The following is a 17415-nucleotide window of genomic DNA, read 5'->3' as shown; positions in this document are numbered from 1 at the left end:
CTGAAGTCACCGGATGAAAAATATATTTTGTTACCATTTTAGTAAAGAAACATATTGCATATATTTAATAATCATGTGTCTAGATTATGAACATTTATCAATTGCATAATTCAGTTGTTATGAAATGTACCTGTTCTATGCAAGCACTACTATAGTGTATAAGAAAATAAAATAAATATATTATAAGTTAGTATGTTTAATATACAGTATTTAATAACATAGGCGATTCATCAATATTTCATAGCATATCCGATTTCTTAATTTAAAAATGTCATCTTGAGTAAAATTCAATATTGAATCACGAGCTAAATATTCAGCATTGATACATGTGAAAACACCGCAATCGTATCCATTAAACTGTGTTGGACAATCATTTGCATGCATTAATTGCCATCCACTTACGTCAAATGTTTTGTTTTTCTTGTTTTTATACTCTTCTTTTAAGTAATCGAAAATTATATTCAAACATTTGGGATTTTTTCCGCCAAAACTATCATAATATTTTACAGTCTTATCAACAAAGTTTACACAACTAAGACACCAATGATTGCCCAAGTGGATGGGAATGAACATTTTTTTTGCATGCAAATATATCTTTTCGTCTGGACCACCGACGAACAGATTGGTATCCATGAGTACTGTAAAAAATATTATTAATAAATTACTAAAAATAAATGCCTACTTGTAAATAATTAAAGCACAAACTTACGATAATTTTAGATAGAAGAATGTATCGAAGAAGTGTAAATTATCATAATCACGATCAACAATCATCCTTAAATAATGATTTATAATTTCATCATTTAACCAAGCTGTTGGTGAATATACAGTTAGCAAATCGCTCTTCTTAATATTATGTTTCTCTTTCATAATATATTCATTTTGAGGTCCAGACATTAAACGAATAATTGTGTCTTGTATTTTTTTATTATAATTTGGAAAAATTTCATTTTTATTTGGAGACTCAACTTTCTTAACCTTATTTTTTTCATGATCAAGTTTATGTTTAGAAATTATTTCTTGAGCAATAATTCTGTTTTTCTGAATACTTGTTTCTGGCTTCTCCACGTTTTCTTTATCAGATGATTGTGACAAGTTAGTCTGACAATATCTATCATGAATAGGCATGGTAAGGGGACTGGTAACTCTGAACGGTGTAGTTTCAGGTTCTGTGATGTCCTCATATATTTCAGATAATGAATCATCGATAATTTCAATTACTTCTATAACATTATCATTCATCCGTGCTCTTTTATGATTCATAATTTCATAATTATCGTTCTTACGTTTTTTCGATTTGTTGAATTCAGATGTTTCATTTCTATTTGTGAACCGTTTATTTAGATTCCGCATTAAATTTGAGGAATCCATTACCTAAATACGTAAATATAACAATATAAAATATAATTATAATATGTTAAGCAAGCAAATACTCACTCCTCACACTATTAGGTGTACTTGTAGTTATAAATTATAATTCAATATAACAATTTAATATAATTCATGGATGTTCGCACAAAACACAAAAGACAAGTCCGTTAGTTAACAAATGTTATCCAAAACAAAGTGATGTCACTAAAATAAACATGACGGTTTCTATAGAAATCACATAGTCCTTTCGTTATCAATAGTCGAAATGCTTATCTTGCAAAACTATCGATTTCAGACTGATTATTAATACTAATTAATTTGGTATAACCGTTTTAAGGAGTATATCGAAAGATTTGTATGACTTTTTGATAAAAAAATACGTAAAAATCGGTGGTTTTTGAGTCTACAACTCTCAGATATACCAACGTAAGTAATATATAGATCAATTTAAATTTAAATTTATAAGCATTACATCTTTTTTCAGATCATGATTATGATTATAACATTAAATATTAATACATTTTTATTAAGGTGTAATGAAGTAAACTATTTGGCCAAAATGTTTTTAATATATTTTCTTGGTCAAATTGAAAAAATATTTTCAATGATCTCAAAATAGATCAAAAAAATTTAGAACGTTTAAACGTTTAAATGTTTATCATCTTAATAAAACGATAATATTCAGTAATATCATTCAGTGAACATTTTAAGTGTTATTTTTTTAAGTAACTGAAAAAAAATTGATTTTATCAAAAACTGAAGTACGCCGTAAATGTTTTTTAACGTCAGTTTTTTGCAATTATAAAAACGAATCTGGGAAATTTGTAAAATTATAATTAAGATTTTTTAACATGGACTCTGATCATCAAAAATATATTTTATGGTTATACAATAAATATTTTGAAGTTTAAAATAAACGTAAAATAATGAAATATTTTTTTTTTCGCTGGATCATTTAGTTCTTCATTGATTTTAAACGACCAACAACCATAATGACCAACCAAGCAATTTATAACGATTCTAGAATAAAACAATTGTATAGTCCACATATAAGTATTAAATTATCAATTCGAAGATACTTTTAATTAAAACATACAAGATAATAGTACACATGTTAATGAAACAATTTTTTTTATGTTAAAATTCTCAATACTTTTTAATAACTACAATTAAACAAATATATTCGTATAGCCTATATATTATAATAAACAAAGTTTATTTACATTTTCTAACTACACAAGAATTTTTTAGATATGCCAATTTTCAACTATTTTGGGCACGAAAACATTCTTTCCGGTGTGACAGTTGATACCAGAAGAGAGTAAAGTATTTGCGAAAGTCTATTTTCCCTTTGTACATTTCTATTGGCAATATATTGTACACATTCGAAAATATTTCTATATTACATAAATTGATAAAATCTTGTCCTGTTTGAGGAAAATTCTAATGTATGAGTGTTTTGTTTTAGATTTTGCAGTTTGATCATGAGTGTAAAGCTAAATATTTGATAACACATCAAAATCTTTTAATTTATAGTCATCTGAAAAAAGAAAAAAACATTGAAAACCTTAAAAAGCTACGATTAAATACGAATAACATAATGATTTTGAAATAATAATAATAATAGTAATATAATAAAATAGGTATAATAATAATATAATAGTAATAATAGTAATATAATATATAATAATAATAATAATAGTAATTATTTATTGAAATCAAAAGCAAACCTCCAATAGCAATACAATGAGCCAAAACCATTCTTTCGAATCCCTCTAATCGATCTCTGAAGAAGTTAATATAAGGGAGATGCAGACATATACAACATGAAGCGAGGTAGTTCTCGTATATTTTGTATAGAAATTTTATAACAATACAAGGGAAGAATATAATATGCAGTATATATTATAATATAGAAATGTTCTGTGGTAATTTACTATTTTTTTTTAATTTTTAATTTTATCAAAAAGAAAGAGGAGCAATTTTTTTTTTCATGTAAAAATCTCTTACATGTTATTATAAATATTGAAAATAAGGCCAGGGGTAGGATATCCCGTCAATTTATCAAAAACAATTGATCGCTTGACCATTGCTTGTAAATGGCAATTGATCGAAGAGAATTTACTAACAAAATAAAAATTATAATATTAATATAATATTTATTGCATTTATAATATATATTTTAAATTATAAAATTAGCAGTTGTTAGCAAATTTGTCGTTAACAAATTTTAAGCGCAATTTTTAAGTGCAATTTTGGGTACTTGTATTTTTTACTTCAATAATGCAATCAATTTTCAACGTTTTTTTGTGCAATAACTTCCGAGCCCTACTGATTATATATAGTCAAGGGCATTAACGAGTTAAAAGTTAAAACTAAGTTAAGACGTTAAGACATTAAATTAATTAACTCGTTACTTTTTTTACAAATTAACTTTTAACTTAATAAGTTACTTTTTTTTAAGATTATCGTGTTAACTTTAAGTTAATTTTATTTAAAAGTACTAAATTAAGTTAATTTTAGTGCAAATAATAATGCAAATTATTAAATGAGGTTTTTAGTATATTTATAATTTATTATTTTAATATGAATTTCCTATAGACGAAAACAATATGAAAAATAACTTTAATAGTTATTATATGGGCTATATTTTTATAAAATTTTTACTGTACAAACGCTATAAACCTATGGAAATCCTAAGAATATTCTATGAAAATAGTAAATACCATGAGAGCAAGTGTCGATGGAGGATTAATCATAAAACAACTGTGGTATAATTTTCAATTTAATTTCATTATTAAAATTGTAAATTGATTTGAGTATAAGTTCAGGACTAAGATTTATTTTAGTAAAGTAGGTTTTTTAATAGCTAGTTAATACTTTTATGTATAATTTTAAATTTCCCCAGTAATTTTCTTGAGCGTAAAAAAACTAATATTATGTGTGCAATTTTTTATTTTTGTAAATTAGGAAATTTTAACTTTAAACTAAGTTAAATTACTTTTTTTGTCAAAGTTAACGTTTAACTTAACGATTTAATGGAAAAAATATAAGTAACTTTTAATTTAACCTAACTTAATTATTTTAATATAACATAACGAGTTAAAAAAAATCGTTAGCTTGCCCAGCCTTGGTATATAGTATATGTAGTGATATTTTAAGTTATTTGTATTCCAACATATTAAAATGTTTTGAAAGTATATTTAATTTCTTTAAGATGGTTAAATATACTTTTTTATTCCTCCATAGTATGTTATAGTTATCACACTTCTCAATTCTATGAACATACAACGTAACATTATAATATACTATGGATGTCGTATTTTCCATATTGTCAAGGTTGTTGTTGCTCTTTTTCTTCCTTTTCTCACTTTTGATTTCTAGACATAAACGAAAAACCAATGCAAAAACATACGTGTATATTTAACGTAAAGTAGAGTCTTGGGAAAGAAAACGATGAAGACATCTTGGTATGATGTATCTGAACACTTTTCAAATCGGACTTTGTAATACTATTATATTTATGAGAAATTTATCCGGAGAGATATTGTTTAAGTGAATTCACTTTATAAAGCAAATATGAATATAACTGTTTACTTACAACCAGGAATCGAAAGTTATAGCAAATGCATATTTGTCTTGATCCATCCTAGAACATCCAAAGTAATGTACAAATACGTTTCACACTTTTCTGATGTCATACACGAAGTTTTTTTTTGCTATTTTTTTTTTTGCATATTTCCGGTTTTATTGTTATTTGACTAATTTAGGGTTTTTAGTGCTAATTTTAAATATATTTTTATATAATATTGGAAACTATCACATTTTTTTGAAAATAATGGTTTACTTTGTTATATTTTTAAAAATATTTGAATTATTGGAAATAAATAGACTTCAGCAAAAGTTCAACTTTAAAGACCGTTGAAGTAAAGTAATCATTTATATTTATAAAATTATACTATCAGATAATTGCAGATATTTTAAATTCGAAAAAATATGATAACATTTAATAATCCAGTGTAATTTTCAGAGTAAATATATGAAATAATTTAATTATAAGTATACTCTAACAAACATATTTAAGTAATTTAACATTTTTCTTTACAGTTAATAATTCAACAAGTCTAGATAGCTTTTGACGTCTATAAGCCCAACATTCTTATAAAATGGTAACAGTACATTTTTTTCTAATTTATAATTGTTTCAAGTTAAATGCATATTCTTTGATTTTCATGCTATTTATAGCGTATACTTTGGAATTTAAGAGGTATAAAGTATTTATACCTTATATATATATAAATATTTTTAATGTTACAACTTCTGAGATCTGCTTATGACTCTAAGTGAATGTAAACAATATTGACTTAAAAAAATCGGTTCATTCGAATTTCAGTGATAAAAGGGTGTTATTTGATAAAAATGTTACTGTTCATATGTATAATGAAAATAATTTCAAAATACAATATTATTTTCACTTACTATCGATATACATCATACTCACTCGCAGTAATTTAATGGCTAAAGTACTCAGAAAGCTGTAAGTATTTGGGACTTAAATGGCTGAGAAAAAATGTGAAGGGAAAGGAATTAACTAGTATTAAGAAGATTCAGGTGGTACTGGAGACGATTTTGGTGATGCTGGATCTGTTAAAGATAGTGGAGGTTCTGGATGCAACTTTGTTAACTTTGGATTAACTAAGGGCAATGTAGGTTCAGAAGTTGCAAATAATAATAAATCAATGAAAATATTAAATATAATAAATTAAATGTGTGGCCCACACGGCTCACACTAAATATGAGAATAATAGATGAATAATAATAATTCTTAAGTTTGGCCCTACAACGGCATAACTACAAACTATAATAATAACAATGCCCTTGGCGGCTAGGCCCGTGGGCATTACACAAATAAATTAAATATGGTCGACCAATATTCATATGTGACTGTGATTGATGGCGGATTTTATCCCAACGCGACCGCATCAGCACTGTGACTTTACAAATGCCTACGGCGGCACACCGGAGCGTATAAATAAAATATGTCACAGTGACTCGTACGCGCGACCAACAAGACACAGTCATCAACGAAGATGGAAGGTCTACAGCTCCGGATAATGACAAAAATAAAATAAAACCACGTTATGTATACCACACAATGGCTGTTGGTAAGTGACCACCCTAGAACACGGTAACTTTAATGAAGGCAATACTATTCGCGCAGAACGATACTTACCAAACAGCCGACAAAGAGATTGCGAAACACAGAAAACGTGGTTTTACAAGATGTGCTGTAGATCAAAAAAGAAAACTTGAATACAATACAGTTGATGTGCATACGACGACGTACACGAACAGAGCGAGAGACGGTGCCGACGACATTCACCGTGAAGAGTATGCCGCCGGACACCACAATAAAGATAAAATACCTCAGTGTCACCACACTAAACCAAAAAACATGATAATTTACGAAACTTTGTGGCACTGAGAACATGACTTTAACTTTTACTAAAACATAACTGAAAAACTCTGAAAACTTGGAATAACGAACGTTTACGAGCGACGATAACAATGCGATTGCGTACCCAGCAGGTCGCACACGGAGGCTCATCATCGCCGCCGACGATGGCTACGGCTACACAACGCACCGCTATGCATCGCACGAAAATGGTAACATTCATTACAACAATCACGGATAGTAACGATCTCACGCGCGTATTGGGCAGTCAGTCCACGAAAGCTATCGTCGACCGCACGGCAATACATGCGATAAGAATCTATACAAAAACAAATATAGGTGCACATGCGATTGAAAAGACCATATTGGCACGAACAGTTGGAGGGAATGGTTACACGGCTGGTATTGGATGAGGTGAGAACAGTTGTATGTAGCATTTTTCGATATTTGTTACTGACTAGTTTGATCAACTGCTTGTACTCGTACGTAGTATATGCTTTATATTTGTTCTGATTTTTATCCTTATTTTCTCCATACTTAAGTCATGAAAAAGTTAAATGTTTACTTTAAAATTAAATACAACACATGATCACTAATCTTACTTTCAATCATATAGAGACACATTTTTAGTTTGTCGTATTTATGACTGTATTTACTCTTTTCGTTATCAGCGATGTCTTCGCAGGTTGGCGGATTTTCTGCACGAAGAGTAAACATGGTAACTCGTCTAGTACCTATATTCTAATTTTAGAAAATAATTATATAAACGTAATTGTTACATTTTATACTATGCAAAATATTCTTGAATTTCATCGAAATATTTCTTCGAATCATTTGTTTGATTTTAGTAATCGTTCATTTCAATTTTTAATTAGCGGAAATCATTTTTTCCCACACAAAAAAGTTGGCGTTAATTATAGAAAACTACAACGAATAAAATATATTTAAATATATTAAAAATGTATATTTACGTTTAACAAAAGTTAATTTTGATTAAAGATTGTTAATTTCTTATATTTTTGGTAACCTTAATCAATGTATCTTCTTAGGTGATACTGTGCACACAATATTTTTTAACTTATCCATCATGTTAAGGTTTTTGTAATTCATAGTATCTGACTTAGCTAAAGATTATATTTAAAATTTAGTTAATACTTTATTGGAATGGAATTAATAATAAGAATAATGTAAGCTTAGAATTACAATTTCTGAGTGATACCATAATTGAGTGACAATCTACAGTGTGTAATTGATAGTTGGAAACACTTTGTAATTCTGCACAAATTAAATATATTTTAATTATATTTTTTTGGATGCCTAACAAACTTTGTCATACACTTAATACAATATTTAAACTAATTTTAGGCCATTTGATTTCGCGCATATGCATAATAACTTTTTTTTTAAATGACAACCCCCCTTTTTTTCTGGTAATTATTTTGACGAAAATGTTACTATTTCTGCTAAATTAATTAAATTTATTATTGTTTTTTTTTTTTTTTTTTTTTTTACCAAATATTTAACAAAACAATAATCTTATATACCTAATAATAATAAATAAACAAATAAAACAACTATATCGGACATTGTGAATATTCATTTTGCAAATCGTCTAAATCGATTTCAATATTACTGTCCTCGGAATCGGATAATATGAAAATTGATTGTACTTCAGTGGGATAGTGAACTTTATTTTTTATTTTTCGAGTTTATGAAATTAAAGGATCGAACAATTCTAATAAAATATGAAGTAGATCCGTATTTATAATTATTCTTGACATTTTCCGAGTTTTTGATATATTTTTAATCCTTATTACGCGATTCCTAGGCTTCTTCTGAAGTTTTTTTTAAAAATATTTAATAACACATATATGATTACAATGAATAACTCGATAATGGCAATATCAAGGAAAAATCATATTAAAAAAAAAAAAAAATGGAATGTCACAAAAAAGTTTATAAGCATCACAAAATGAAACACTAATGAAATCGTCTTTTTCAACGAATTTAGATTGAACTATATTAATAATTTGGTAGTTATTCTATTAATTATATTATATTGATTCAAATAATTTACTAAGTACTTATATTAGTATTTTAAAGATATTTTATTGCTTCAGGATTTTAATTACATTTTTATTGTAAATATAGGCACCGGAAATTTTCGATTTTCCCGAATTGTAGATGCTTTTTTTCTTTTTTTGCAAAAGTTATAACACTAAAAGTTTTACCTACCTTTTTTAGAAATTTGGTTCTATTACTTTGTATAAACTTTAGAAATATAAACTGATTCACTGAGCCTCTTTTATTTAGAATTGTATTTTCGAGAGCAATGGTACGTTAGTTTGAAGTCTAAATGACAACACAGTAATATTATTCAACCAACCCTGTATTTTCTTCGATCGCGGAGTCTCATCCGACCTTAGAGTTTTGCAATTTTAATGTTTGGAAGAATATTGCAAATTTTGACATGTATAAAAAAATCTAATTAATTAAATCTTTCAACTTTTTAAATTTGTGTCGTATGAACGAAGTGAAATAACTTTGAGGTAATTTTGTACAAAAATATCAAGTCGTACAAAACAATATTTAAATGTGAGTAGCATAGTGTCGTTTAATAGAAGATTGACTGCTTTTGCAGTATATATAATCATTTTAAATGTAGGATATTTCGTAAGTATACAAATAATGAATTGTTTATTAGCTCTTTTTTAGTATATTTAAATATTTATACCAGCGAATTTTACTTTTACAGTCATAGAATTTAAGTGGAATTGGAATCTATTATTTTTTTCACGAAAAAAATATTTATAGCCTGACAAATATTGATCGATCTAATGACGTGAAAACTAATTCAAATTCATTACGAGTACATTTATTAGAGATAAACATTCTTTTTTATCTTTAATTTCTTCCCTATATATGTCTCGTATAAATAAATAAAATATTTTCGTTAAAGAAAGGTAAAAAAAAAGTGAACAGTTTTATAAGTCAATGATTAGTAACTTCTTTATGTATTTATATACATTATACGAGTCTATTTCATGAAAAATTTGATCCTATTTTTCAAAATTCTAATAGTTCTTTCTTTTGGTTATTTTTACAGAATTCTAATAGTGTAATTAGATCATTTATTGATAAAAATATGTTTCAATGGATATTATTGTTGTATATTTTTATCTGCACCAGTGGCATTCTTAGTGCAGAACTCGACCGACAATATAATACTTGCATTTACACTGATTTTAAATGTTAGTTTGCTCTCGCCAAGAACTATTTACTATTCGCTTTAGACATGAACATTGAACACAACATGAAAATGCTTTATATAAATAAACGTAACTTTTTGATAAATAACTGTGCCTAGTGTGTATGAGGTTTTTAATATTGTTACTAATACTTTATTAGTATTGTATTTGACACTCACTCACAAATATAATAATTGACCGGTTAGCCGAACAAATATTTCTAAGAATTAAGATATTATTTATACTATAAGTTCGTTATTTTAATAATTTCAAAATGTCTGTACTGTTCTCCAGGGTATACCGTGTGGACGAAGATTTACTCTATACTTTTAGTTTTCTTTGGATATAAATTAATTATCATCAACACCTAACCGTTGTTGAACCATCAGTACCTACCACAATATCTAGTTAGAAGATATACGAGTATATATGTCAATACAAGTGTTTTTGCTAGCAAAGTTTATGTTAAAATATATTCGTTTAACTATTTGTTTTTTTGATTTTAAATTAAATTAAGGAATCATATTGTTATAACAATATAAATGTTATTTAATTTTGTTTATGGTATTTTTGGTAATTAAAAATATATTTTGAAAATTGCAATCATTTATTGCTGAATAAAACCTGGTATTTTGATCTTAATTGTGTAAAACACTTACATTGCTTATTTCATCGATTTATTGTCATTTATTTGTCGATAGCTTTATGTAAATGTAACGTAGAAAAAAAAATTGGTCTGTTTGAAGTGTTTGCTAGATATGATTTTTAAATCTACATCAGAAATATATAGAAGAAAATAAAAATGTAAGAAAAAAATAAAAAATAAAAAATACAATAAAAATAAAATCAATAGTTTAAGTAAAATTATGTGAACGACATAAAATTAAACCCTTATTACAGAAATGGAGGAAATTATTTAAATTTTTTTTTTAGGGTTTATTTTAATTTTAACATAATTTACAGAGTATATATATATATATATATTATATTCAACAATTCAGTGGCGTATCTGGAATTTTTTTTTTGGGAGGGAGGTTAGAAAAAATGTAACAAGAAATGTTACATTTTTTTGAATTTTGTGTGTTTTTATTATAATCAATAGATAATAATCATACATTAAAATTGTTTGGTGAGGGGGGTTATAACCTTTAAATCCTTTTCCTGAATACACCACTGAAACAATTAATATAATGTAGCATCAAGCTAAAACAGATAATAAGAAATTATCGGAGATCTTACGTTAGAGAAATCCTTAAAAATTTAAAAAATATTTTCAGTACTTAGTTATAGTAATATTACTAGTATTCTGCTTATAATAATTAGGAAACGGCTAAACATTTTCGCTACAGTATAAATTCCCAATTGTTCTGTATTTATCTAATAAATTCTATTGCTAGTTAATAATACATTTAGTTATCTATAATTTAGTGTATTCTTAAAATTTCTCGATTGTCTTCTTAAAAAAATATAGTTTATTAAGTATTTAACATGTAAATGTATATTTATTTATACACATATAGAAAAGTATGAAATAAATATTTAAAAAATTTAAATTAAATTGAACATAGAATAAGCGTTAATTTATATGGTATGTATTTCCAAAATGTTTGATGTCGTTATAATTCATGAGCAATCAATTATAAAACCATTTGTAACCGAGGTATAATATATTAGTTACTTAATACTTATTGTAATTAGTTGTATTTTCTGCCTGAAAGTTTGGTTTAAGTTTATTTAAGTGTATAATATATTGTTTACCATATAATTAATTACCTATCATATTTTCATATTACAATGTGTCATAGAAAAAGCCAGTGTTTGTTATCTTCTTCAAAATATATCAAAATATAAAGTTATTATTTAATGAAACGGATACATCGCATTGAAAATAGTTATATGGAGAAAATTATATACGATGCGTCTTTATAAATGTTGTTCAAAATACTTTCCAAAAGTATTTCAAATAGGTTTTGAAATACTTAAATTAAATAGTATTATGATAAAATATTTATTTAAATACTTTTGATAATAAGTATTTAAATAAAAATACAAATATATTCAAAAAATATTTCAAATACTAACTTAATAAATTCATTTTAACGAATTAACGAATAACGAGTGTCGTAGTATGTGATTTTGTGATACTGGGATTCGGGGTGTCGCCGTACTATGATACTCTAAAATATAAATAGCCAAATAGATATACGATACATGGAAAATATTGTTTTCTTCGTAATATATTTAAATATTTCTTGTCTATAACAATATTTATAATCGTCACTTCATCTCGTCGGCGATAAGAAATTTCTTCAAAATCGAAAAACCAAACGAAAAATCTTCGAAAATATTATATTTAATATTTTTAAATACAAAATATAATAATAAGTATTTGAAATATATTTGAAATACTTTTGACTAAAATGTCTAAGTATGGTCTTAATATAATATTTCCGTTCAACGGTTTGATTGCGTAAAAAATGTTATGAGTGAAATACCATCTACGAATTTAAATATATATAAACATATTATCTAAATTTTAAAATTGAAAAATTTCGAATGGTGAGTGACGACGAAATTATATGATTTTATGATTAACAAGACCCGCTTTCAGGAAATATTATCGTACACGAATTTTTTATTGTATACATCAAAGAGAAATACGCGAGTTATATCATAAAAAATACTTGGTATTTTGGAAAAAATGTTAAGAATATATTTATGGCGGACATTTCGAACGTTTATATTTTCTTAAACAGCTTGAATATCTTGATATTTTTAAAGCCATGACCATCTTTATCAAAATGAAATTAATAATTGTTTCGTGAATGCATTTTTGGCATTAATATTATTATGACCGAGAATCAAACACAACATTGTATTCTTAAAGTAATTATTCGAACATGTTTTGAATGACCACGGTTTCAAAATTATTTACCTTTGTGCGTAGGAATCATTTTTCAACGCTATGGCATAATATGACGTCATTCATATTAAATAATTTTCGCATTCGACGTGTGTATAATGTTATAGAACATATGCGGATCGTAAACTACGGGGATTTTCGGAATAATAGCGTTGTCACGCATTATCGGCCCGAGGTTTTAAACTCTTAAATAATAATAATGAATTCGTGGGATGCCGGAAGATGTGAATTATTTTCACACGTCATAATACGTGCCAACTCTGAGTATCTACCTTTAATGAAAACAGTATATGTTGTTTTGTTTCATCGTTATTATAACAATGTAATAGGGCGACCATTAAAAACGTCCCTTATCATGACAAAAAGCTTTTCAATATTTCGTGTCCTATTGTCTTACGTTTAACACACAGAATTGTTAAAAATAATTAAAAGTCGTTTAAAAATATTTTATAGTAAAAATAAAAAAACGGGCTAATTTTTTCGTTTTATGTAATTTAAACATAAATTATTAAATCTATACTATAAATACATATAGACCACAAATAGTACAATAGTAAAAAAGATAATATCGTCGATAATGATAGATTGAAATTATGGTTGAAAGTAATTATAATGGTGGTGACAAAAATTTACAATTGTATATACAATGTGAACAGGGCCATATTTAGGAATTTGACACTAGAGGGCAACAATAAAAGACGCTTCATTATACCAAATACAAATTTCTGCGGTTGAAAAAAATCTTTCTGAAGAACAATTCGTTGCTGGTGTACACAAAAACATTCTAAGTGCAATGTTAACATAACGATAGATTGTTTGTAAATCTTTGGTATGTGTGTGTGTGTGTGTGTGTGTCGTGATGCCGTGATTGGCGATATATGTTTTTTTTTTGAGATTCAAAAATATTAGTTCAAATATTGAAAATATAAAAAATTAGCTGCCCTTTCTTATTCAGCCTAAACTCCCCCTAAATACGGCCCTGAATGTGAAGCTGATACAACAACATTTTCAAACCTATCTGAAAGATAAAATTAAGAATTGCTTTAATTAAGATAATATTATTATATGTAAAAACAGTAATGTAGGAAAGATTGATATCAAGTTACGAGAAAAAGTAATTTTTGATAGATTCTATATTGTGAGAAAGGATAATTAATGAGCAAGTCATATTTGATCCACGCCATAATCGAGAATGCTGCAGTAGGAACTATTATTGAACTTTAATTTGAAGCAGTGGAACAGTAAAAGATTATAACAAATGCACTACTTAGAGCAGTGGTTCCAAAACTATTTTCACCGTGGGCATTAGATTTAAATATTAATTTTCACGTGACTCAGTTATACTTGCTTACTGGTACCAGTAAAAAAAAAAAAAAAATAACGAAATACAATTCTTCATCGATATAAGCTATAGTTTTTAAGCGGTCCATACACGGTAAATAATATTGATCAAAATTTGATATTGTCAATAATATTGATAGTGTATTGGCAGTATCGAAAAATTGATCAATATATTGAATAAATTAAAAATACTTGACTTTTATTGAAGCACTATTAATAGTAATGCGCATTTTTATCTTATTTTTTTAATTAATATAGTACCTAAAGTTAAAATTTTATCATAGCATTCATTCTTAACAAATTTCTATAGACTTCAGGTTGGTTCAATCGTAGTTCAGTTAACAAATTTTCACAATTATACTTATTTCGTTTTTGTAACCACTCTTTAGCCCAAATTCTCTGCTTCCATTTTTTCTTCCTTTTATGGAGGATATAAATAGCTAGAGCAAGAGCTATTATAGTATAATCTAAATTATAAGACCTATCTGTTCGTAATTAAAATGCATAAATTGTTTAAAGCTAATTAAAATTTAAATGAATTGTAAACATTGGTAAACTGTTCTCTGTAATATCTAATTTACTATTTGATAACGGACCTGGTAATTTGGTAATGATATTATGTTTAATAATTAATCAATATTATTGATATATTGATGGTCATCGTTTATTTTCGTCAATATTTTGTCAATTATATTGATCAATAATATTGGACATGTATGGGCCGCTTAAGGTAAGTTTATTTATCTTTTACATTCAAAATGTATTAAATTAATAAATTAAAGACTATTGTGATATCGTTGCATGCTGTCCACTATAGTAAATGTTGAGAAACTATAATTTCTCAAAATTTACTGCTTATAAAATAAAATAAGATATATTTGCTCAGCACTTGTCTCTGAATTCCGTGTTTAAATCATAAGTCATTTTCGATACTTGATTTACTATTTTCCGTTTTCAGTGTTTGTGTAGCAAATTTAAATTTGTCATACGTTCACATATTCTAACTATATATCTAACTATATATCTAATTTCGTATATAGTTAGAATTTGTGAACGGAATGACAAATTTAAATTTACTACACAAATACTGAAAACTGAAAATATTAAATCAAGCATCAAAAATGACTTATAATTTAAACACGGAATTCAGAGAGATAAGTGCTGAGCAAATATATCTATATATATAATCTTTATATATATATATATATATTTTATTATATAAGCAGTAAATTTTGAGAAATTATAGTTTCTCAACATTTACTATAGTGGACAGCATGCTACTACATCACAATAACTATTAATTGATTAACATTCAGCCAAAAACTCTGAGACGGAGGTTTCTGGTGAAAAGTAGCTGTTAAAAGAGGTGCGTAATTTTTCCGACTACCATCGTTCACTTTTTGCCCTTTTTTCCACCTTTTTTTTTCTCTTTTTTATTCTTGGACACGTTGACCACGGGTTCCAAAGTTGGTGCGGCCGGCCGGTAGTCCTCTTCCTGGAACTGCGTACTGGCTTCCACTGGCTTTACGAATTCCTTGGGCAGGCGTACCTCGATCTGCAAACGGGCCATGTCATCGGGCTCGTTGTGCCGCTTGCCCAGCCGCAATACCATAATGTGTTCGTCCCTACTGATCGGCAACCCGGTGACCGGTCCCACGAGCGGGTCAGTGGACACCGGCAGCGGAGGCAACGCTCGTTTCACGTGCTTCCGCTGCGGAAAAATGTTCTTCGCGGTCGCACCGTCCACCGACTTCGGCCCCATATTATAGTAAACGGCTCCAGTTGGCCGTCCGTCCCGGCCAGTCGCACCCTTGCTGATGCCGCCGCTATCCCTGCCCAAGCCCAAGTGGAACGTGGCGCGGTCGTCCCGCAGACCCACTTCGCCAGGCTTCAGTCTCATGGCGTTCTTATCCTTCCTAGGGTTCATTGCCGAAGATCTTTCCTTGGCGCACAGCTTCCACAAAGTCTGCAAGAACGCAAGGATTGAGTAGAACAAAATTAACGGTTGACGCGTGGTGGCCCCAATCATTCTCAAAAAACAGTAAAATTTTGGTCGTTCGTAAAAATGCATAAAAATTGTTTTTGCAGTCGTATAATATAGTTTGCGTAGAAAGTCCAACATCTGTTGGCCTGTTGATGATTATGGTTATGATAGTAGCAGTGCCACGTTAAGCTAACCGCCCCGGGGAAAATTAAAATATGCCGCTCTTAAGAAAATTACAATTTAAAATTATATTACACCACACTATTAATTTTTCTGAGCAAATTATCGGTTTTTTCTAGTTTTTCTTTTGCCACCTTTTTATATGCTACGCTGTTTAATCTGATTCGTTTGTCTAATATTATTAATATAAACATATTTTTACCTATTTTATATTAATTCAAATAACTCTTATTATAATCGTTATTGTAAAATTAATATTTTAACTGTCAAAAAAAAATTATCAAACTGAAAATATGTTTGCACATTGAATAGTGAAATGTACCAACTGCCAAAGTAAAATACCGACTATTTTCAAGAAAAAACGCACAGGAATAAAGAAAATAGTTAATACGATAACAGTACAGCTGTAAAAAAAAATATCTATATATACATATAATATATATATATAACTTTCAAAAATTGTGACGTTCATTTGAGTATGATAATTTTTGTTATCAGAATTATAACTAAAAATAAGTTTTGATTCATTAATGAATCAGAAGGAAGGAGAACCACGTGCGTTTCGCTAGCACCGCCCATTAGGAAAATTTGATTTTTTATACTATCAATATTTAGCACGTTATTAGCATGAATTTGCATGACCAATTTCGCAATTTGCATGGCATCCATTTCTCCGGAATCGCAAAAATTAACGGGCGGTGCTGGCGAAACGTTTCGCCAGCACCGCCCAATCGCAAAAATGAAATTTTTTATATTTTTTCATAGCCATTATTTAGCACGCAATTAGCATGAATTTGCACGACTATCGCCGAAATTCGCTCGATCATTGTTTCCGTGCAATAACCTATCAAAGAATTCGCGCGTTTCGCCAGCACCGCCCAAAATCGAAATTTTACGATTTCATAAAATTCAA

The 17415-nt window shown here is 27.8% G+C and overlaps 1 protein-coding gene and 1 pseudogene across 1 annotated transcript in view; both read right to left on the bottom strand.

Moving 5' to 3' along the window:
• Positions 1-210: 210 nt before the first annotated feature.
• LOC112690009 lies at positions 211-1371 on the bottom strand (annotated as a pseudogene).
• Positions 1372-15731: 14360 nt separating this feature from the next.
• Positions 15732-17415, bottom strand: part of LOC112690008 — a 4492-nt gene continuing 2808 nt past the window's right edge. Inside the window, exon 2 of the mRNA XM_025563901.1 lies at positions 15732-16304. Within this exon, the coding sequence (XP_025419686.1) occupies positions 15732-16304 (573 nt within the window). The remainder of the gene's footprint in view (positions 16305-17415) is intronic.

The sequence above is a fragment of the Sipha flava genome, unplaced genomic scaffold, assembly GCF_003268045.1.
Source record: "Sipha flava isolate LNK unplaced genomic scaffold, YSA_version1 48_pilon_pilon, whole genome shotgun sequence".
NCBI classification, from domain to species: Eukaryota; Metazoa; Arthropoda; class Insecta; order Hemiptera; family Aphididae; genus Sipha; species Sipha flava.
This window is presented reverse-complemented; position numbering and strand designations above follow the sequence as displayed.